General features: G+C 39.6%; 1 protein-coding gene across 4 annotated transcripts in view; it reads left to right on the forward strand.

Moving 5' to 3' along the window:
• The window catches only part of LOC126260948 (protein lingerer), a 120,594-nt gene that overhangs the window by 89,920 nt on the left and 5,675 nt on the right, over positions 1-24,999 (forward strand). For all 4 annotated transcript variants that reach the window (XM_049958456.1, XM_049958457.1, XM_049958458.1 and 1 more), the window contains one exon: positions 3,266-3,309. In XM_049958456.1, coding sequence (XP_049814413.1) covers positions 3,266-3,271 — 6 coding nt within the window. In that variant the 3' untranslated portion in view covers positions 3,272-3,309. The remainder of the gene's footprint in view (positions 1-3,265; positions 3,310-24,999) is intronic.

Genomic DNA, 24,999 nt, shown 5'->3' on the forward strand with positions numbered 1-24,999 from the left:
AGGGAAGGGACCGTTTGATGTGGAATGGGTGGCAGCTGTCATAATGGAGGTACTGTTGCTTGTTGGTGGGTTTGATGTGGACGGACGTGTGAAGCTGGCCATTGGACAGGTGGAGATCAACGTCAAGGAAAGTGGCATGGGATTTGGAGTAGGACCAGGTGAATCTGATGGAACCAAAGGAGTTGAGGTTGGAGAGGAAGTTCTGCAGTTCTTCTTCACTGTGAGTCCAGATCATGAAAATGTCATCAATAAATCTGTACCAAACTTTGGGTTGGGAGGCCTGGGTAACCAAGAAGGTTTCCTCTAAGCGACCCACGAATAGGTTGGCGTACGAGGGGGCCATCCTGGTACCCATGGCTGTTCCCTTTAATTGTTGTTATGTCTGGCCTTCAAAAGTGAAGAAGTTGTGGGTCAGGATGAAGCTTGCTAAGGTGATGAGGAAAGAGGTTTTAGGTAGGGTGGCAGGTGATCGGCGTGAAAGGAAGTGCTCCATCGCAGCGAGGCCCTGGACATGCGGAATATTTGTGTATAAGGAAGTGGCATCAATGGTTACAAGGATAGTTTCCGGGGGTAACAGACTGGGTAGGGATTCCAGGCGTTCGAGAAAGTGGTTGGTGTCTTTGATGAAGGATGGGAGACTGCATGTGATGGGTTGAAGGTGTTGATCTACGTAGGCAGAGATGCGTTCTGTGGGGGCTTGGTAACCAGCTACAATGGGACGGCCCGGATGATTGGGTTTGTGAATTTTAGGAAGAAGGTAGAAGGTAGGGGTGCGGGGTGTTGGTGGGGTCAGGAGGTTGATGGAGTCAGGTGAAAGGTTTTGTAGATTCAATCTCCGCTAATCTCCAATTTCTATTTGCCGCCGCTCGTACCTCACCTGTCTTTCAACATCACCTTTGCCTCTGTACTTCCGCCTCGACTGACATCTCTGCCCAAACTCTTTGCCTTTACAAATGTCTGCTTGTGTCTGTGTATATGCGGATGGATATGTGTGTGTGTGCTAGCGTATACCCGTCCTTTTTTCCCCCTAAGGTAAGTCTTTCCACTCCCGGGATTGGAATGACTCCTTACCCTCTCCCTTAAAACCCACTTCCTTTCCTCTTTCCCTCTCCTTCCCTCTTTCCTGACGAAGCAACCGTTTGTTGCGAAAGCTAGAATTTTGTGTGTATGTTTGTGTTTGTTTGTGTGTCTATCGACCTGCCAGCTCTTTTGTTTGGTAAGTCTCATCACTTTCTTTCTTTTTAGATATATTTTTTTCCACGTGGAATGTTTCCCTCTGTTTTATATATATATATATATATATATATATATATATATATATATATATATATATATATATATATATATATATATATATATATATCGAGGGAAACATTCCTCGTGGGAAAAATATATCTAAAAACAAAGATGATGTGACATACCGAACGAAAGCGCTGGCAGGTCGATAGACACACAAACAAACACACACACAAAATTCAAGCTTTCGCAACAAACTGTTGCCTCATCAGGAAAGAGGGAAGGAGAGGGAAAGACGAAAGGATGTGGGTTTTAAGGGAGATGGTAAGGAGTCATTCCAATCCCGGGAGCGGAAAGACTTACCTTAGGGGGAAAAAAGGACAGGTATACACTGGCACACACACATATATCCATCCACACATATACAGACACAAGCAGACATATTTAAAGACAGAGTTTGGGCAGAGATGTCAGTCGAGGCGGAAGTGAAGAGGCAAAGATGATGTTGAATGACAGGTGAGGTATGAGTGGCGGCAACTTGAAATTAGCGGAGATTGAGGCCTGGTGGGTAACGGGAAGAGAGGATATATTGAAGAGCAAGTTCCCATCTCCGGAGTTCGGATAGGTTGGTGTTGGTGGGAAGTATCCATCTTGGCACAGTGTTACACCGTCCGGGTTATCTGGATACTTCCCACCAACACCAACCTATCCGAACTCCGGAGATGGGAACTTGCTCTTCAATATATCCTCTCTTCCCGTTACCCACCAGGCCTCAATCTCCGCTAATTTCAAGTTGCCGCCACTCATACCTCACCTGTCATTCAACATCATCTTTGCCTCTTCACTTCCGCCTCGACTGACATCTCTGCCCAAACTCTTCGTCTTTAAATATGTCTGCTTGTGTCTGTGTATGTGCGGATGGATGTGTGTGTGCGTGCGAGTGTATACCCGTCCTTTTTTCCCCCTAAGGTAAGTCTTTCCGCTCCCGGGATTGGAATGACTCCTTACCCTCTCCCTTAAAACCCACATCCTTTCGTCTTTCCCTCTTTCCTGATGAGGCAACAGTTTGTTGCGAAAGCTTGAATTTTGTGTGTATGTTTGTGTTTGTTTGTGTGTCTATCGACCTGCCAGCACTTTCGTTCGGTAAGTCACATCATCTGTGTTTTTAGATATATTTTTCCCACGTGGAATGTTTCCCTCTATTATATTCAATCATTAATTTGAACCCAACAATTACATTTGTTATTGTCACTGTTGCATTTCGAAATCTTTCCTGTCATCTTATTTTCTCTTTCTTTTTTTGCAAGTAGTTTCACTTTGTATTCACCTTCTCCTATATATAAACAAAGATGATGTGACTTACCATACGATATATATGATGTTTGGTATCATATAAAAGAGCTTTCCAGTGAAGTAAATTTGATTGTTCTAGCTTAATTAGAACAGGAGTTGTAAAGAAAACACTGTCCTGCAAGTATAAAATTTGTCATCTTTTCAGTTTTTGAAGGTCTGTTATTCGGTAACTTTTCATCAGAAAAATGTGAAAAAATTAATTTGTGTCATGATTTATGAGTGATATATGCATACTTAATTTAAAAAAAAATCTGAGAGGGTCAGGTTGTAGCACTTGTTGATTTGACATGGAATTGCCCTTTGATTGTGGAGCTACCGGTTGCTGCAATTAAAGTGTTTCCACAATAAGATGGAGTTAAAAGGTTTTCATTGGCTACCATCGATATTTTTGTATGTACTGCTGTGAGACAGACAGGGCTCACCCCTACATACTAGAAATAACTAAATTAAATTTTTCATTTGATTTTCATGAGAAGAAAGCAACTTGGTCTTATCATGATGTTTCAGCTACTTTTTAAAAATCACTCTGTTTCTCAGGAAATTGTGAAAGGCATGGATTTTGTGTGTGTGTGTGTGTGTGTGTGTGTGTGTGTGTGTGTGTGTGTGTGTGTGAGGGAGAGAGAGAGAGAGAGAGAAGCCTTTCATGTAGTTGATTTAACTGTTTGTGTTGTTACAGGTTTAGATGAGGATGAGATAGGCACCTGGAGCTGCTGAAAATGGGTATGTTTCATGCTACTTGTGAATTGGTACTAAGTGAATTAGATACATAACTCGGCAACAACAAAGAAACTTTTCTTTTATGAATTCAGCTCTGGTTTCAGCTTTACGCTATCATAAGGTACAGTGTGATCAATCCGTAATGCAACTGCCTGGCAGGGATTTTGTTGGCTGACGGGCACTGACAGGGAGTACATTTCCCCTGTGCTGCAAGGCCTTTGTTTGCACAGGTAGCACATGTTTGTTAGCCAACAAAATATAATTTAGTGAGTGAAAATGTTTCAAATGAAATTGTGAAGTACAAGTACTCTGTTTACCAAAGAGTATTAGAGTATGATCCATATGTGCATACAGAATCAACACGTGCAGTGAAGACATTATTTCAAGAAACAAGAATTGTTCTTGACAAGAAACATGCACAGCCATTTACAGTGCTCACAGAAGTAACTGGATAACATTGGGCATGCTCTGGAAGGATCTAAAATAAATCAGTTTGACATCTTTCTAGCAAATGGGAATTTCTTATGGATCTGTTCAAATGGCATTAAAGTTTATGAAGTTACAACCTTATAAAATAGCTGTAGGCCAAGACCCTGCAAAAAGGTTGCATTTTGTGACTAAATTTTGAATAAGATGCATCACAGGGAAATTGAATCTCACCTAACTTTCTTTTCACATGACTGATGGTCCCATGTAGATGGATAAATTAATTCACAAAATCTGGAATGCCTTACATAATTCATGACTTCGTTCAAGACACAATTATCACTAACAACATATGGCATTTCTCTGATTTTACCCCCTGTGTTCTCTGATTTAACCCCCTGCGAATTTTCTCTCTTGGGGGCATTAAAAGAGAGAGCATACAAATCAGATCCACATACTTTAGGTGAACTTAAATCTAATGCTTGTCAAGAAATTGCTGTCATATCTTAAGAGGTAACTGCAGAGTCTAATGGTCAATTTCCTTAGCAGGTGTCAGAAACACTCGCACAACAAAAGAAGACAGTTCCAGCATTTCCTTGCGTAATGCAAGTCAGTTATTTATTTTTCTTTTTAAGCATATATATTAAATAACTTGACACAGTCATACTATATTTACTGCAGATCTCCTGTAACCCACACTGTGGACACAGTAGCCAGCCGCACACTACGATAGTGGTTACATTATAGATTTATCACCCTGTATGTAAGAGGAAAATAAAAATAGTTACTTCTTCTGTATGTACAAATGAGACTGAACTTTGAACTGATCTTCACTGAGGTCTGATACTATCAGTCTTTCCATTCTCAGTGTATGATTTGTATTGGTACTTCGTAACTGTATTATTAAACTGGTGGTTCACTAATGTTCTTACCTGCTAACACTTGTATTCTTTGGAAAGGGTTGTATTACATTCTTCTAAAAGTTTGAGGTGCTGTTTATACCCATCTATAATACGAGGTTTCTTCCCCAAATTCTTCGCTCAAAAAAAGTTCAGGACCATCTTACATTCGCAAATTAAACTATTCTTGCTGAGGAAAACTTTTTTACGTTCTCTGATTGATTAGTACAGGAGTCATCTTACATTTACAGATGAAGCTTTCGCAGTTGATGTCACACAGATTTAATTTGAAAAGTTTGTAAGGGCAGGAAGGAACAGTTAGAGCAGCTTGGCCAAACACTACAACAAATATGGCAAGTGGAGTGAGCGGACACCGCGTTTCATTCTGTGGCCAACTGTGTACATGTATATCGCGGACATTCGCTTTTTATGAACATGTACCAGTTTAAACTACAGTTTGCCTGAATCCATTTGTTGTCGAAAAATTGACTTCAAAATTATGCAAATACCCGACAATAGTATATATTTCTACAGGAGACTAGTAATGCTAACAGATGTAAATTTGCGTAGAATACTTGGAACGTGGCACAGTAAAACGAAACCAAGCTTCAACAACATTTCTAGAGCTGTTACCACTCTACTACATTTGATTTTCGAGGCTGGCTGTTACATCAATTGCTGCGGATTCATCTGTATGGAGCCCAGAAGACATTGTATGGTCATTAAATTTGCTTGTATTGTCAGCACTGTAAGAACTATAAATTGTTGTAAATTGTAGCAATCAATAATGGATATGAATTAAAGCCAAGGCTGTGTAGAGAAAAGTGGACCTAACAGTTGCAGTTCACAATTGTTTGATGCAAACATACAGTACTATTTTTAAGCTAATTATGATTAGTGTGCAGCAGGAAGTTAATGTAGTGCCACATAAAGTAATGTTCATATGTGGCTTCAGATAAAGAATAAATTAAATAAAGCTAATTCTACACAACAAATTTTCAAGGGACTGATGCGGGGAAGGTTTTAAGTACTGGAACAGTGGAATGTTCAGTACACGCAAGAGAAATGCAATGAAGGCTTCCCAATTACTCTATAAATTACCTGAGTGCATTGAAGATGAAAGAGGAATTTTCCATCTGTGTGTATTGTTTAATTCAAAGCAAGTACCGGCAGGATGATGAGGAGGGTGGGGCAGAACAATGCTAGTTCTGCAACTTCTTGTGACATTTCACGTTAAACAAATTGTATATTAATGTAGTGCTATCCTCGACTATTTAAAGGATTGAATTTCCATGTTTGATGTCACATCTCCTTAACTATGAGTCGTGCAGTAATAGAAATTTTCATGTACACACAATGGTATATGTAGATATTGTGTGCAAAATGTGCCGGAATAGCATTTTAGTAAAAAAGGAAATGTAGTAGTCAATAAACTTTTTGCTTCGATGATTTTTTGGGGGATGTCAGTGAGTAAAAGTTTTGAAAAGATTTGAAATTCTGTGTAAAGTTTGTTGGACGTCACTAAGTGTTCTCATTATCAAATACTAGATGGGTTATTTGCTTGCTGTGAGTTAAGCAGCTTGAACACACATACCGGTTTGTAACTTTAATACTTGACTTATCGTGTTAAACCCTTTACGTAAGATAATACGTCTTCAGGAGAAGATTGACAGTATTTTAAATTACTGAATTGTCAATAAAGATATGTAGTAATGAAAATAAAACTTTTATTGCTTCTGATAGCCATTATATACACAACCTGCAGCTGGGAAACCATTTAGTAACACAGATAACCAGTTTAAGGAAACGGTACCACTATTTGCTGGGACTTATTCGCACCATCGATCAGGTGCCTGTTTATTTTGATCTGTTAAGGGGACATCTCATCAGGTAGCAAAGAAACAGACCTGGTAATAATAGGCTATTTTCCTTTGTTAAAAGTGTAGTATGGATTTTTATTGATGATTACACATTAAAATAACATTTTCAGTCAATATTCTCACAAAATATCTTGTTATTTTTATGAAATTAAAGCTTAAAAATCATTACATTCTAAGATTTGGCCACATGATTGAAAATGCTCTTGTTATTGGCTGAAGCTCTGGTGAGTAAGATGAACCTATACTTGTCTATAGGAGTGTTAGCCAAAGTTGCTAGTGTCTGTCCGTACTTTCATACTAACAGTTGTTTAGTGATGGAAAACACATTTACAGCTTTTAAATAACAATGAAAAAGAATTTTGTAAAGGCTGATGGTGAAAACTGTACGAAAGTTGACGCATTTTTGGTCTCTCTGTTCTTCAAAAACAACCTAATTTTTATATTTCGGAAGTAAGAAACATGAAAATTTTATTGGATTGAGTGGGATGGATGTGTGACAGAGTAAGTCACAGAATTGCCTTAAAACTTAGGGAATCTGGAACTGGGTTATTTGCTTGGACCACGCCGAAAAGGTTTTCGGGTCAACTTGTGAAAGCCTGCACAATAAAACACAGTTGATACATTTTCATTCAGAAGATAATTCTGTTAAATTGTTGTGGTAGTTGCCAGAACTACTACTAAATGGGCACCTCTTTTGTAAATTTTCAAATAGCATAATAGTATAAAGTATGCAATTGATGCAGCAGAACCTTAATTTGTCTAAGTATCTATGCATTTCCAGCAAGTTTGATTATTTCTGCGACAGCAACTTGTGTTAACCAGTTTGGTGTAAAAACATCCAAAGTTTTGCAAGATTCACTTTGTATTTAATTAAGACTGGCTTTGGGTTACTTGAACCCATTTTCTAGCTACGGATGGTTCGGATGCTGTCGTACTATGGCATGATGTCAGTAAGGAATAACTGGCAGTAGAATTTCATATCTATTGTTTTATTTCTCCCTGTCTTGTCAAAATGTAGACATTCAGTTCATAACCAACAGATTGTGGTAAAAGTCCACATATGTCCCTGGGAATATTCTACAGCTTAAAGAAATTGCAAAAAGGTAGGAAATTAAGTACAGGGACCTGGAAAAGCTGAAAAAAGCAGAGGTTGTTGAGACTTCAGAGGGAGTGCCAAGCAACAATTTACTGGAACTGGAGAGGCATACAGTAAAAGATAGATTGGTAGCTTTAAGAGAGGAAATAGTTAAGGGACAGAGGATCGAATATGTAGAAAGACAAGGCCTCTTCTGAATTCGATTGATGGAAAGGTGAAACTATAAAAAATGCTGTAAATGAAGCAGATGGAAGGGAATACTAACATCTAAAAAATGAGATTGACAGGAAGTGCAAAATGGTTATCAGGAATTGCTACAAGACAAATGTAAGGATTTAGAAGTATATTTAACTAGGGGAATGATAGATATCATCTACAGGAAAATTAAAGAAGCATTTGGAGAAAAGAGAAGCAACTGTATGAATAACAAGAGCTCAGATGGAAAACCAGTCTAAACAAAGAAGAGAAAGCTGAAAGACGTAAGTAGTGTTTAGAGCGTCTGAACAGGCAATATTATAGGAATGGAATAGAGCGTAGATGAAAATGAGATGGGAGATACGCTAACTAAGAGTAGAATTTCACAGAACACCGAAAGACCTAAGTCAAAAAGTGGCCTCAGCAGCAAATGACATTCCATCTGGCGTTCAAGATATGCGAGACAGGCAACATTACCAAACCATCAGTGTATTAAGTTATAGTTCCAAAATACTAACACACATTCTTTATAGAAGAATAGAAAAGCTGGTGGAAGCCAACCTTGGGGAAGATTAGTTTGGATTCCGGAGAAATGTATGGACAATCGAGGCAATACTGACCCAACAACTTCTGTTAGAAGATGGGTTAAGGAAAGGCAAACCTATGTGTGTAGCATTTGTAAACTTAGAGGAAGCTTCTGATTGTAATGACTTGAATACACTCTTTTGAATTCTGAAGGTAACAGGCGTGTACAACACAGGGACTGTTACTGCTTCAGCCAACATTGTGATAAGTTGTGTTGTCATATGTCCAAGAGAGTGGCAGGAATATAATATAAATAGCAAGCTAGCTGAGGGGAAAAGATTTACAATCGGTGCAAGAAAATGACTCTGATTCCGAGCTAGCAGCAGAACCCCACAGTGGGACGATTAACTATGAGATAATTAACAATTGAATAAGCATTGGGCTGGGATCTGGTGTGACTGTGCTGTCTAATGCTTTGAGTGGGTCATTACTGTAGATGAGATTTGTACATGGCAATAGATTGAGGTAATGAAAATTTATATTATGTTGTTTAATTTATCTTATATTATATAAGTTTATTTTATCATCATTTAAGTAAAAGAAAATTGAACTATGATACTGCTCAGATACATCTTTATCTTGGCAACATATAGACAGCTATTCTTGACATGTGTACAAGGTATGCCATGTGCCCAAAAAGCTACCCACCCGCCCAAGAGTTCATCAGTAAAACAGTATGGAATTTTGTTAGTCAGAAAACATTGAAAAATTTCTCAGGGAACCTCTTCTTTTACCAGAGGGGTGATGGGGAAGAGTAATGTAGTTTTTCAACTAGAAGAATAGTTCACACACACACACACACACACACACACACACACACACACACACACACAGAGAGAGAGAGAGAGAGAGAGAGAGAGAGAGAGAGAGAGAGAGAGAGAGATCACGATAGTTATAGGTGAGTGTGCAGGTCTTCTATATACACTCCTGGAAATTGAAATAAGAACACCGTGAATTCATTGTCCCAGGAAGGGGAAACTTTATTGACACATTCCTGGGGTCAGATACATCACATGATCACACTGACAGAACCACAGGCACATAGACACAGGCAACAGAGCATGCACAATGTCGGCACTAGTACAGTGTATATCCACCTTTCGCAGCAATGCAGGCTGCTATTCTCCCATGGAGACGATCGTAGAGATGCTGGATGTAGTCCTGTGGAACGGCTTGCCATGCCATTTCCACCTGGCGCCTCAGTTGGACCAGCGTTCGTGCTGGACGTGCAGACCGCGTGAGACGACGCTTCATCCAGTCCCAAACATGCTCAATGGGGGACAGATCCGGAGATCTTGCTGGCCAGGGTAGTTGACTTACACCTTCTAGAGCACGTTGGGTGGCACGGGATACATGCGGACGTGCATTGTCCTGTTGGAACAGCAAGTTCCCTTGCCGGTCTAGGAATGGTAGAACGATGGGTTCGATGACGGTTTGGATGTACCGTGCACTATTCAGTGTCCCCTCGACGATCACCAGTGGTGTACGGCCAGTGTAGGAGATCGCTCCCCACACCATGATGCCGGGTGTTGGCCCTGTGTGCCTCGGTCGTATGCAGTCCTGATTGTGGCGCTCACCTGCACGGCGCCAAACACGCATACGACCATCATTGGCACCAAGGCAGAAGCGACTCTCATCGCTGAAGACGACACGTCTCCATTCGTCCCTCCATTCACGCCTGTCTCGACACCACTGGAGGCGGGCTGCACGATGTTGGGGCGTGAGCGGAAGACGGCCTAACGGTGTGCGGGACCGTAGCCCAGCTTCATGGAGACGGTTGCGAATGGTCCTCGCCGATACCCCAGGAGCAACAGTGTCCCTAATTTGCTGGGAAGTGGCGGTGCGGTCCCCTACGGCACTGCGTAGGATCCTACGGTCTTGGCGTGCGTCGCTGCGGTCCGGTCCCAGGTCGACGGGCACGTGCACCTTCCGCCGACCACTGGCGACAACATCGATGTACTGTGGAGACCTCACGCCCCACATGTTGAGCAATTCGGTGGTACGTCCACCCGGCCTCCCGCATGCCCACTATACGCCCTCGCTCAAAGTCCGTCAACTGCACATACGGTTCACGTCCACGCTGTCGCGGCATGCTACCAGTGTTAAAGACTGCGATGGAGCTCCGTATGCCACGGCAAACTGGCTGACACTGACGGCGGCGGTGCACAAATGCTGCACAGCTAGCGCCATTCGACGGCCAACACCGCGGTTCCTGGTGTGTCCGCTGTGCCGTGCGTGTGATCATTGCTTGTACAGCCCTCTCGCAGTGTCCGGAGCATGTATGGTGGGTCTGACACACCGGTGTCAATGTGTTCTTTTTTCCATTTCCAGGAGTGTAGTTTATCACTCCATTCGCTATGATCAAAAAATCATTGAAAGGACTCCTTTAGGTACGTGCGGAACATGGTGATACAACATGAACAACTGTTTGTTATTCAGCAGTACAATCACAAGATGATGGTGACATAACTTTGTTCATTGTCAGTTCTCTCATAGATATCAATAATTCTGAAGAAATGTTACCTACTCCAGGGGCTCAGTTTTGACGTGGATCTTTCAGTGCAGTGTCAGATTCTTGGAGTACCACACCTCCATCTCATCTGTTTTATCTTCCCTTTTTATTACATTGTCGTCAAGTATTTTCCCCTTGTATAGCTCTTCTTTATATGCCATCCACCTTTCAGCCTTTCCGTCTTTGTTTAGTGGCTTCTCAACTTGTTCTTGATATTCAAACAGCTGTTTCTCTTTTCTCCAAAGGTATCCTAAATGATTTTTAGGTGGCTTGTACATTTTTGTCAGTCATGCATGCTTGTATGGCCAGGCATTATGTTGTCTTCCAGCTGTACCACCATAACCATTTTGTACTTTGTCACTCTTTTTTAAACATTTGTATTCCCTTTTGCTTACTTCATTTTCTGCACTTTTATGTTTTATCTTTCATCAATGAAATAAAATCTCTCGTGTGTTATCAGAGGTTTGTTGTTGGGGAATTGAATTGGTGTTTATCCCAAGTGACAGCTGCGGTACACACATGCACCTGCTTTCTGCTTGAAGAAAGCATATATCCTGCAAATTATGTCTCTCTTGCATATGCTGAATTTATCATTTCCCCCGACAATCAGCTTTGACAACTCGCAACAAATGGAAACAAAATTCACTAAACAGCTTGCTATGATCACATTTAATGTTCGCATTAACTGCGGCATTCGCAGTAAAGCACTCTGAAAACTATTGAACACTCATTGGCTGTCAGAGAATTTGTGATGTATGTGCGCAGAACAAGCCTAAACTTGACCGCCATTGTTCATGACTCACTGCAGATTCCATCACCTTAATTTCTCTCGTGTTTCTTGAACCAAGTATTAGCAATGATTAGATTGTGCTCTGTGCAAAATTCTACCAGGTGGCTTCTCTGTTTATTCCTCTCCCTCACCCCACGTTCTCCAACTATTTTCTTTTGTCTTCCTTTTCCTACAGTCAGGTTCCATTCCCCCATCACAATTAAATTTTTATCGCCCCTAACAAACTGAATGATTTCTTGTTTCTGCTACTACTTTTAAACTGTTCTTATACAATTGTGCGTAGGTTTCCTTGTTGCAAGTTTGGCACACAAGAGGAATTCACAATGCAGTTACCACTTCTGACTCCCTTACCATGTAAATATAAGAAAGAATTTATCATTATGTAGATAATTATTTGACAGACCTGATTCTCTGTATCCTTTTTTTATAAATTGACAGTCCGAAGATAATGACACTTGCGAAACTTGCAACTACACTGTGACATTCTCTTGTGATTCTGTTGGAAAAAATATAAAAATAAGGAAATAAGTCGGTCACTTTGTCTTCAATATGATGTCATTTCTTCCAAAGTTTCTTGTTTTCTGACCGTGGTTGGACAACTTGGTGCTTTGTCATGAACATCAACTACTGCTTGAAAACGGCATATTAGTCAAAATTACACAAAGGTATGCTAGCAACCACATTTCCAAGCAACAAAATGGAAGTTATTTCTAAATTCAAAGCAGGCACAAATAAGTATTTCGGTTAACTTACTCACATGCAGGTGCCACCTCAGTTTCTGAATACCTAAGAACATCACACATGGAATCTCATCAGTTATGTGCCCACTAATGGTGTGTGTTTCTGGGGCCTTTAAGCCATTGTGATTTGTTTAGAGTTGCTTAATATGGGACTCTGTAAGATTAAAGATGTAAGCTGTTCTCTGTGAAACCAATTGTTGGTCTGGCTGTGTCTGGTATGGATGTGATTGGACCTGTTATCAGCAAACATCACAGTTTGTGAAGAGCCCTTTAATGCACAGATAAACCATTTATCTAGCAGCCTGAGCACAAAAGTCTGTAAGACACAATATTTAGTGTTTCCTCCCTCTGAATTAAGTCTTTACTGTTTGTGACCTTCTGTATTAGAACTTTTTTAAGTTCACAGAAAATTTCAGCATGGTAATTTTTCTTGTTCACTTCAGCCTGAACAAAGTTACTGAGATAATTTATTGCTTTCACAATAAAGATGAGTTTACATAAGCCAATTTTGAACTACTATTAAAAGGCTATTCTACATCTACATCCGTATTCTACAAACAATTATGAAGTTCATGCCAGGTTGTACTTACTGTGGAACAACATGTTATGGTTTCTTCCCATTTTTCATGCTTCCCGTTTCAATGATGTATGGAGTGTGGGAATAATGACTGATTAAATGTCTGTGTGTACTGTAATTAAACTTGTCTCAGTCTCTGTGCTGGAAGAGGAATATCTTCAGATTCTTCCGTTAACCCCGAAGTACTGTGGATGTGGACATGAACAAGATTACTATTGAGATGTCTTTCAGACAACCTTTTTATTTGCTATATCTGAAATCAATTGTTTTGCTGAATGTATATTTTCATAACTTTTGCAACTTGATGAATAAGTTGCACACCTTTGGTTGTACTATAAAACATGATCATCTTGGGTTTACCTGAGTCAGGGTCATTTTCAATTCAACACAGAAAGATTTTCGAAATTGCTGCTGATGTGTCTACTTCCTTTCTTTCCTCCTGATCATCTGGATTTTTGAATCTTAATGCAGATAATACAGTAACAAATCTTTATGTGAAAAGGTTTCTGCTTGTTCCATCTGCTGTAAACCGATTTGTTCCCTGATTTGAAAATGTTCTTGCATCTGTGCATGGGCAGCATATTAAGAAATTGACTTGGCATGGTAATTTATGGGATGGCCATGGCCTTCCTGTTGCCACCCTGTTACTTCCAGTACTGTGTGTGTATAATGTTATTCATGTGAATGTGTATGAAAGCTTTTCTGAATGTTTGCGGAACTTGTAGCTGAGGTAGGATTTAAGTACCAGTCCAGTATTCATGCAGTTGAATGTAGGAAACTGCGTATAAACCAGAACCAGGGTGGCAGGCACACAAACCCTCACCATTAATCCATCTGGCGGATTCGATCAGAAGTCCAGTGCATCTTCCTATCCTGTAAGCAGGTTGTTAATGCGCAAAGCTATCCTAGTGGCTAAATTGGCGAAAAACACTACCAGTCCGACAAGTGTCTTCAACGAAATCATCTTGTAGATATAGTAAGTGATAATTAGTGTACTGTGCTCTAAGCTTTTTTCAGGTTTGTTCATAGAATGATTTCATATGAAGTTTCTTGACTAGAGAACAGATTCCATACCTACGAAGCAGCAGGAATTTTTCTGATACTTTCTCCATTTCTTTCATTAGCTGGTGGCTTCTGTATTCTCCATTGAAAACATCTGTTCTTAATGTAGTAAGTTCCTCCATTGTCATCAGTGTCAAATCGGCTTCACTTTGTTTCCTGGTCCAAATTAGATTGCTAAAAACCTCTAAATCTGGGGTATTACTGCTGTTGTCAGAGCCTTCATCAGAGAATTCACTGATTCAGTGTGGAACAACAGTACCACATAAAAAATGTTATGTAGAAGATCTAGCTTTCCCCACCATGGAAAAAATGGTAACATTCATCAAAAATAAGACATCCAGATGTTATAGTATGTCTAAGAGACCTCTCAAGGCTGAAAAATAAGAAACAGTGCAGTAACAATGTAAGAGTTCTGGCATGCGTAACGTACCATCCGATAGAAAGTTACACAGAACAGTCCAGTTCACTTCACAGGGGGGTGTGGATATCTTGAGGCACAAACTTGTAGTGGTCTGAGAGATGATTTGTAGTGCCATTTATGGAAACTTCAAAAGTAGATGTTTATGGAAGAAGTATCTCAATATCGTGTTATAAGCTAAATTTTCGATAACATTTGAGAACACAGGAAGGAGGGAAATGCATTTATGATTAGAGGTCAGTCACAGGTTTAGATTTCTGTAGCTAAACAGGTGTTACTAACTCTGAATTCATTGGCTGATTACAAATGTAACCCATGGTCCTGCTGCAAAGTGAGCATAAGATTTTAGTACATAGTAGAAATACCATCTTGGTTAAAATTTTCTTATCTCTCTAACAAATGATTTGGCAGACTGATGTTTGGTGGTGAATTATGCAATATCTGTAGAAGGAAGTGTAATGTAATGCTTTCATGTTTCTTTCTCGTTCTTACAGTTTTAGCTACTGTTTGGAAGAATTCATTTAAATGAGTAGTCAATGATCTTCATATAACATCATTCGTCATTATACAGTAAAGAATTTTGCTGTACTGCTTGTAGTACCTCTTTAATTCTTGGAGTCCTCTTGGAGTCCTCTGCATTAAGTAAAGCTCTCTTCCTGTCACAATATACTGGTCCCAGATGTTAGCTACCTTTTATCACAGCTTCCACTATAATCATTCCTTGGCCTTGTAAAAGAAAACTGGCATAATAGTGCTGTAGGACTGTTTTTTAGAAAATAATTAAGTTTTTCATCTATTGTTTGTCCTTTGAAAATGAAAATGTCTCCCCATAGTTCTTTCTATAAATCCTCACTGCACTGTGAGAGTGAGTCAGCATTTGTGATTCTGTGAATTGTATATCATCTTAGTTAAACGTAATTGATTGCTTATGCTTTTTTGCAACCATTTGACTATCGTGATCAAATAAACCATTTATTAAAGGGCTCGCTTCTATTTCATGAAAGACTATTGGATTTAGAAGTAGATTATCAATTGCTGTTGCAGTATTTCTTTCTAAGATTACATCAGCATTGAGATCTCCATGTACAGTTACTTCTCAGTCATTTCTAGTAAGTCTTATTAGTGCACTCTCTGATTGCTTAATGACTGTGTGACTGGATTGAAGAGTTTATAGTAAACAAAACACAGCATTTCATTCTGATCAGAGAGAAGGCTTAAGACGCAAAAAAGTAACTTTGGGCCTGTACCAAAGGAGTGTTCAAGGAGCATTAATATATATATATATATATAGTCAGAAGTTCCATGAGGCTTTTCCCGAATGATTCTATTGTACGCAGAAAAGTTGCAATGCTAGAATATTGTCGCAAAATGCAGGCAGACCAGCATACATTCGATGATTGGTGCAAGAGGTGGCAATTGACCCTCAATGTAAATGAATGTAACATATTGCAAATACATACGTAGAAAGAAAGACCCTTTATTGAATGATCACATGATTGCAGAACTATCACTGGAAGTTATTACCTCCGTAAAATATGTAGAAGTACGTATGGAGCAATTTGAAGTGGAACAACTACATAAAATTAACCACAGGTAAGGCAGATGCTGTACTGAGATCCATTTTAAGAATCCTCGGGAAATGTAATCCAAAATGAAAGTAGCAGCTTGCAAAACACTTTCTCATCAAGTACTTCAATATTGCTCTCCAGTCTGGGCTCCACACCAGAAAGTACTGATCGAGAAAATAGAGACGATCCAAAAAAGAGCACCACATTTTTTACAAGTTCATTTAGTAATTGTGTAAGTGTCACAGAGACACTCTGCATCACAGTATGCTGTACTGTTAAAATTTTGAGAGTGTACATTCGTAAAAGTGCCGACCAGTATATTGCTTCCTCCTAAGTTTATTTTGCAAAAAGACTATGAAGATAAAAGTAGAGAGATCATGCATGGAGGCCTACCAGTGATAGTTCTTCCTGTGAACCATGCTTCACCGGAACACGAAAAGTAGTACGAGAAGTACCATCGACCATACATCATAAGGAGGCTTGCAGAGTATGGGTGTGTAGAAATTTAAAACATTTGCCATGTAGAAATTTAAAACATTTGCTGTGTAGAAATTTAAAACATTTGCTGTTTGGTTGTCTTGTACATTGTCAGAATCTATATCTTGCATGTTATCCAAGTCTGTTTCCACATTATTACTTGGCAAGGCGAGGTGGTTACCTGGCCATAGCAGTGACTAACCTTATTCTGCAGCTATATATAGTCATAGTCAGAGTCCGAGTAGAATGCTTTGTTACCTTACAGTGCAACCACGAAAAGTAGTTGCAGTTAATTTTAGAGACAATGAGAACAAAAAGGTGAGATAGTGCCGACAGAGAAGGTGATGGCAGTTTTAAGCAAATGTTGACAAGCTAAATTTAAGTCAGTGATCTGCAAACTAAAGAAACAACAACACAGTGCTGAGTGGAGCAGGAATGAAGTACCTGGCCCAGAACAGAATAAGTAAAATGTACACAGTGACTATTTCATTTATGATGCAGATAGATGTGCTATAGATAGCAATTTCTGTAATACTATGAACAATACAATGCAATACTGTCTTTTCAAAAAATTCACAGCTTTTGTCCTACAGAATGGGAACTTCCAGGCTAGGAAGGAAACTGAGAAAAGAAGTTGCACATATGAAATTTGAATATAAAGGTGCAAAAATAAAAAAGTAATTGTTTGTGGACAAGAGAACATTTTTGCAAAATCTGTGTACTGTGTTAGGTTTTTTACGAAAACAAAAGAAGTATCATAATTAAAGTGGCCAGTGGTGATGAACCCTGGATTTGTATATGGAACATTGTGCATAAATGTTGCAAAGTGACTGCATGTGTGAAGTATTGTCAAACAACAGTGCCAGGCAACACTTCATTTTGTGTATACAGAGTTTCTTTTCATGTTCACTTCTCAAAATCAAGAAAAGTCAGACTACCATGTAGAAATAGACAGAACAAAATTAAAAATATGGAGACACAAGGGAAGCCAAATTTTTGGCATTGAGGAGCACCAACCCGTGACTTTTTATTCCATTGACAAAATTTTGCAAGAAAATGATTCCCTTGATACTGCTGCCATGCCGAAATCTTGTAGAAGTGATTGAGAATCTTGCAAAGAATAAGATCTAGTCACCACACATCAAGCATCTTGCTCTTTAACCAGAAAAAATAACTTTTGCTTTTGCTGATAATAAATAAATATCGTGTGTCACCTGACCGGGTGCAGGCCTTTCGATGCAACACTACTTAGATGACATCCGCTTCATTTTGCTTCTTTCATATACCAATAGCTTTTCACTTGACCTCACAAGACTCAGCGGGGACCTCTTTCCAGATCTTTCCACCAGAGAAAAATGTGAGATAGCCAACGGGAATCAAACCCAGCACATTTGCATTACTTGCCAAAAACTGTAACCACTAGACCATATGGTCAGTTTACCCTTGCTGCTGTGACATTAGCTTCTATTGCTTTGATATTGGAAGACTGGAAGGTCCGTATAACACACCGTAAAAGTGTGAGCTCTTTCGACAGGCCGGGGTAGCTGCGTGGTCTGAGGCGTCTTGTAATGGTCTGCGCAGCCCCCCCTCCCCCGTCAGAGGTTAGAGTCCTCCCTCGTGTGTGTGTGTGTGTGTGTGTGTGTGTGTGTGTGTGTGTGTGTGTGTGTCATCCTTAGAGTAAGTTTAAGTTAGATTAAGTGGCCTGTAAGTTTAGAGACTGATTGTCTTAGCAGTTTGGTCCCGTAAGATCTTACCATGAATTTACAGTTTTTCTTTTGACAGGTGAGGAAACTGAAATAAGTCATCATAGACTCTAACAAAGAGTTAGAAAGAATTGAAACAGCAGACTAATAAACACACACTTCTGTGGAAAAAGTGACATCAGCAGGGGAAAAGTTATATGGATTCTGTCATTGAAGCACTTGTGAGAAGCTGAGGTCTGATGTACCGTGTAGCCTGTCTCTGTTCTTATTGTAAATGGGCACTTTATTCAGTGGTGCATAACGTGTAGCATGTGACAGTCCTTCACTTTGAGTACTGGAGTGTATGCTATTGCTACCACCCCTCCCTACTTCTCAGATGTAAATACGATGGTGCTGTCTTCCTGGCCAGGTAATAAACCATCTAAAGAGCTGTTTGGTACAATACTCATTGAGGGCCATGGTCTGGAACCTTATTCTACTTTTTGTGTAGATAGCTTTGCCCCCTTTCCTTATATTATGCCTTCAGTAATGAGGTACGTGTATCCATCTAAGTCTATTGTTCACTTACTGCATATCCCTACAATTATCTGGTATGCATAGCACATCTGTAGAAAGAGCTGTAGATTTTTCAGTGCCCTATATCGATACAAGCAGCTCATTTTTCTTATTGAATAAGCTTCTTATGTTTTGACGGAAAAGTTAACATTTGTACTGTCATAGCTTCTGTTTGTTGTTTCTTTACTTACTGGCAATACTGTGTCTCCTCTTATTCAGCAGCTCTGTCTTTTTAGAAATTTACTCTAGAAAAGCCCTAACGAAAGTTTTTAAAAATCATAGGAATTGGACAGACAGTGCTCTGGTTATATTGAATGTTTCTGGAATTTAGTTAAGCAAGTATCCTCATCAAGTTGAAAGATTTGCACTAGGCCGCTGATCCATACAAGACTGTTACTCAGAACATTCAGATTGAGACCATGCTGTGTGTAGTGTGGCTTTGATGGGAATGACACTTCAGTCACACTCATGTTGTCACCACACTCTATTGAGTGAGTTCTTAGTATTTACTTATTCACAGTACACCACATCCTGGGTATGTATCACCAAGTGACACAACCTTAGCATTGCTGTGTAGTGTGTTGCCAATGACGTGCTTTTCATCATCCTCAGTTGTGTGGTTCAGGATAATGTTGGCCAACCTATTCTCAATACCCCTACTAGTCACTGCAAGATTTTTACCAAAATGTTTTCCCTAAGAACCTAATACGCAAGGTGACATAGCTAGGCCATGTATGTGGATTTAAAATGCTAGTTACTTAGTATTTCATACCCCAGGACCTCTGTACAACTCAGATGTTCCCCTCTCATGGTGTCCTGGTGAGTACTACTAGCCTCAATTGCACTTTTTCTCTGGTTCGCAGGATGTTCCTGAACTCTTGTGTTCCCTGCACAATTTTGTCCGTAATAACCAGAGCAGTGAGTCTGACAGACGTCTATACTAAAGCTAGCGTACTAGAAACTTATTTTGAAGGTCTTAACTAATTTGGCAGGTTTGGCCACAATATCTACCCTATTCGTGACCTTACTGCAGCTCTCAACTGTTATTATTCTAACTCCTGCCAAATCAGCAACAAGTTTAAGATCAACTGGTGCTACTCCATAGTTATGGACTGACATGTGAAACACTATGGCATCAAAGGCAAGTCACATCTCCATTCAGATTGATTGCTTCATAGCACCAAAGATGATAAAAGCATACAGTCTTCACACTATTGACTATTTCACTCCATTCTATGGCAATTTTCACAGTTTTCCATTCTGACATTTTTTTTAGTCCAGAGAGATTATTTAGTAGTCTTTTTTCAACAAAAAATTGCCGCTATGTTGATCTTTGCTATTTATTCAATAAAACAAGAACTGGTCCACAATACTTACATTACAGAAAAAGCAGGGGTATGTTATATGTAATGTTACCGAGTTAGCTAAATTTTAGATTGTTTCAATGAAAGATTTTTCCTTGCATGATTTAACTGGCACTACATCAGATATCAAGATTAGGTTAGGTTGTGTTGACTACACAAGTATAAAGGGGACTGACATTGTAGTGGAATATCAGCAAACCCCTGATCTTTAAACAATCGAACTACCATGTATAAAACAGCTTCAAACATCTGCTTGCTTGACAAATGAGTTAGTGTTAATTATTTGCCTTTAAGCTTGTGAGTGAGAAAAAAGTTTAGTAAGGGTTTGAAATTATGCTTAAAGTTTGTTGGAAGTCTGAAAGTGCCCTGATTATGAAACACTGGATGAGAGTAGCCTGGACAATTTGTGCACCATTTTAAGCGAAAGCAAGTTTTTAACACATCTCAATGTTTATGATATCATATCTTATGAACTGTAAAGTGATATAATTTTGCAGATACTTTCAGTGATATAAATTGTGCATAAAGTTTGTTGTAAGATGTTAAGTGCTCACATTCTCAAATACTGGATGAATCAAGTCCAGATGTTAGCGCACCACCAGTTACTCTGTTTCAAGACAGAAACAAGTTTCTGAAAGTAATACTTGCCTTATTCTGTTAAGCTTTTAATATAAGATTGTACCTCTTAATGATTATGACAGCATTTTTCAAAGTTGGTCAGTAATCATGTGAAATGATGAAAATCAAATTTTAATTGATCCTGGAAGCTGTTAGATAGATCACCTGCAACTGTTACTGATCAGTGACGTGGTTAGTTATTTTTTATTATCTAAATTGATGAAATGCTTTGACAGATTCCTTGTAAATAGATCTTTTTGAAGTATTATTTAGCTTTGTTGTCATTTATGTATGTGCCAGTCTGCCCCATGTGTGGGTGAAGCAGAGGGGCAAAGTATTTCACCAGTTTGTACATCGATGAGCTATGTGCATATATGATCAGTATTAACGGTTCGTCATCTTTGTGGATTTTTGGTAATCCATACAGCTGAAGGTGTAGAGCTTCTGCGTTGCACAGGTTCCTCTGTACATCATGGCGATGAACAGCTCTGAAACGTCCTAAGACACCTGAGCAGTCTCCATGTTAACATAAAATTTGCTGTGGAGGTAGGATCAAGCACCATTTCTAGATATGCTGGTTACGAGAGATGGCGGGAACCTGGGACATAGCGTGTATCGAAAATCAGTGCACATGGAGCAATACCTGCACTATCAATCAAATTGTGCACTCACAGCTTGTACAAAACAAATATGTGAGTTGCAGCATCTCGAATGCAACATCTGCAAGTGTTCAGAGGAGTAACGGGAAATCCACCAGCTGCATAAGAAGTGTCCCAAAATATAACACTCTGTGAAGTGGTTGAAGTCACAGAAATTAAAAAATTGATAATAGTGTGGAAGAAAGTGCCCACTGAACCAGTTATTTTGGGTGAGAATTCTTATTCTTCTATAAATTACAACAATCTTGGAATCATATCTTCTACAGTTATTTAGATTTTCTACACCCTTTCACAGTTCACATAATGAATAATAAACTGGTGCTAAATAATTTGTTTTGCCATGTGATGGATTATTATTTTAAAACATTAAAAATTCAGTAATCCACTTACAGTGAGATACTGTGGAGACTACGTTGCATGGATCCAAAACGATATTGTATGCTATCATTTCCTTGGCAACTTTCATTGGAAGCGTGGAAAATGTGTGAAAGTATGCTAATGTACAGAAAGGCAGATCCAAAGCTCTAATTGCCTTATCTGTAGGTATATTTTAATACTAGGGTTGCCCGGAACAACAATTCTTTATTGAATGTAATGAGAATTACACACACGAAAGAATGGTGTTTTATCTACTCACCATATTTTTCCACGTAATCTCCATCCCATTCTATGGCCTTCCTCCAGTGTGAAACAAGGGCGTGTAAGGCCTTTCGGTACCAATATACAAGAGTGCAGATAATTGCATCCACACTTCCTTGCTGATTGACAGATGCAGCGCCAACTGCCGAATCGTAATGCGTATGTCCTCATGAATGACAACATCAGCTCGCTACAACATGTCAGGTGTGACAGCCGTGAATGGTCTCCCCAACCGTTGCAAATCGTGGAGCTCCGCCGAACTGCCTTCTGATGACCTCACCCTCTGTGCCCAGAGACTAACTCTTCTTCTGTCAACAACAGATTATCTGTAGACTTTGCACAAGCATTTACAGATGCCATTTTTAATCTGTCCTGCAGCTATGCTATCTGTCGGAAGTGACAAAAACTTGGTGTGTACTCACTCAGTAGATTCAAATAATACAGGGTTATTACAAATGATTGAAGCGATTTCACAGCTCTACAATAACTTTATTATTTGAGATATTTTCACAATGCTTTGCACACACATACAAAAACTCAAAAAGTTTTTTTAGGCATTCACAAATGTTTGATATGTGCCTCTTTAGTGATTCGGCAGACATCAAGCTGATAATCAAATTCCTCCCACACTCGGCGCAGCATGTCCCCATCAATGAGTTCGAAAGCATCATTGATGCGAGCTCGCAGTTCTGGCCCGTTTCTTGGTAGAGGAGGTTTAAACACTGAATCTTTCACATAACCCCACAGAAAGAAATCGCGTGGGGTTAAGTCGGGAGAGCGTGGAGGCCATGACATGAATTGCTGATCATGATCTCCACCACAACCGATCTGTTTAAGAAATGCCGAACATCACGATGGAAGTGCGGTGGAGCACCATCCTGTTGAAAGATGAAGTCGGCGCTGTCGGTCTCCTGTTGTGGTATGAGCCAATTTTCCAGCATGTCCAGATACACGTGTCCTGTAACGTTTTTTTCGCAGAAGAAGAAGGGGCCGTAAACTTTAAACCGTGAGATTGCACAAAACACGTTAACTTTTGGTGAATTGCGAATTTGCTGCACGCATGCGTGAGGATTCTCTACCGCCCAGATTCACACATTGTGTCTGTTCACTTCACCATTAAGAAAAAACGTTGCTTCATCACTGAAAACAAGTTTCGCACTGAACGCATCCTCTTCCATGAGCTGTTGCAACCGCACCGAAAATTCAAAGCGTTTGACTTTGTCATCAGGTGTCAGGGCTTGTAGCAATTGTAAACGGTAAGGCTTCTGCTTTAGCCTTTTTCGTAAGATTTTCCAAACCGTCGGCTGTGGTACGTTTAGCTCCCTGCTTGCTTTATTCGTCGGCTTCCGCGGGCTACGCGTGAAACTTGCCCGCATGCGTTCAACCGTTTCTTCGCTCACTGCAGGCCGACCCGTTGATTTCCCCTTACAGAGTCATCCAGAAGCTTTAAACTGCGCATACCATCGCCGAATGGAGTTAGCAGTCGGTGGATCTTTGTTGAACTTCGTCCTGAAGTGTCGTTGCACTGTTATGACTGACTGATGTGAGTGCATTTCTAGCACGACATACGCTTTCTCGGCTCCTGTCGCCATTTTGTCTCACTGCGCTCTCGAGTGCTCTGGCGGCAGAAACCTGAAGTGCGGCTTCAGCCAAACAAAACTTTGAGTTTTTCTATGTATCTGTAGTGTGTCGTGACCATATGTCAATGAATGGAGCTACAGTGAATTTATGAAATCGCTTCAATCATTTGTAATAGCCCTGTACATATGTAATGTTTTGCATTCGTATCATTTTCAGCTGAGAAAAAAACGTTCATTACTTTCTGGGCGACCCTTCTACACTAGAAAGATCAGTACTCAAAATATATGAAATTAAAGTGAGACTTTTTTCAATAATTCAACTCTTGACACTTCTGTGTAAGCAGTTTCTCACCTTAAAGATTGGCACTAATACAAAACCTTCTGAAGCCTCTAGACTTCTGCTGGATAAATAGGAACTGAAAGCGAAGTAAAAAATGCAGAAGGTGTAGCTGTGAATGTTACACATTGAGCTTATATCTGAAAGTCATTGATACAATCTATTCATGAAGAGATTTCCATTGCCAAAAAGTACCTCTGCAACCAGCCACTATGCTGAAGCTGGTAGCAGTTACTTGCCCACTTGGCAGCTGCTACTCAGAAATACAAGTTTTTGTGTGTTCTAAGATTATTGATGTTCCATATGGCTTGACAAACACTAGCAACTGTGTTCAGTAAATTGCTTAGGAACAGTTACGTAGTTTGTAATATGAAGTATAAATGTATGGATTATTTTGAAAGTGAAAAGTGGATTTCACACCACATTGTTTTTTGAGATACCCATTTTATAAATTTTATGTGAACATCGCAGTTGCATGACCATTTATATTCGTGCATCTGAACAAGGAGACAGCCTTCCCGGCTAGTATTCTAAAGATCGGCTCATAAAATTACGTAATGTATTTAGTGCAGAACTACATGTGATCTTTGAGGTCTTTGAGCAGGTGTGGAACATCTGTGTTATAAAACACTTTATCTGCTCAAACTCCCTGAGAACACTCAGGTACATTTACATTCAGTTTTTATCTTCCAGAAGTTTTGGTGCATGTAAATAATGTAGCATATCAAACAGAGAAATGTCTCTCCTCATCTTACAAATGACTGGGGAATAGGTATCATTCTGCTGTGTATCATAGCTCATATTAGTGAAATAGATTATGAGATGGACCAGCCATAGACAGTGGTTTAGTTCTCTATGCGGTTAAGGGTGAAGGACAAAACACTGGTAGGTGGTCCAGACATTGACATCTCTCTCTTCAGTAAGTTAAACAAGGTGAAAATATTGTAACACACCTCTGAATAGGGCATTGCTCTCTGTTGTAAAAGGTCCTTCAGTAAGACAGCCTTCCAAAA

The sequence above is a fragment of the Schistocerca nitens genome, chromosome 5 (genome assembly GCF_023898315.1).
Source record: "Schistocerca nitens isolate TAMUIC-IGC-003100 chromosome 5, iqSchNite1.1, whole genome shotgun sequence".
Classification (NCBI taxonomy): Eukaryota; Metazoa; Arthropoda; class Insecta; order Orthoptera; family Acrididae; genus Schistocerca; species Schistocerca nitens.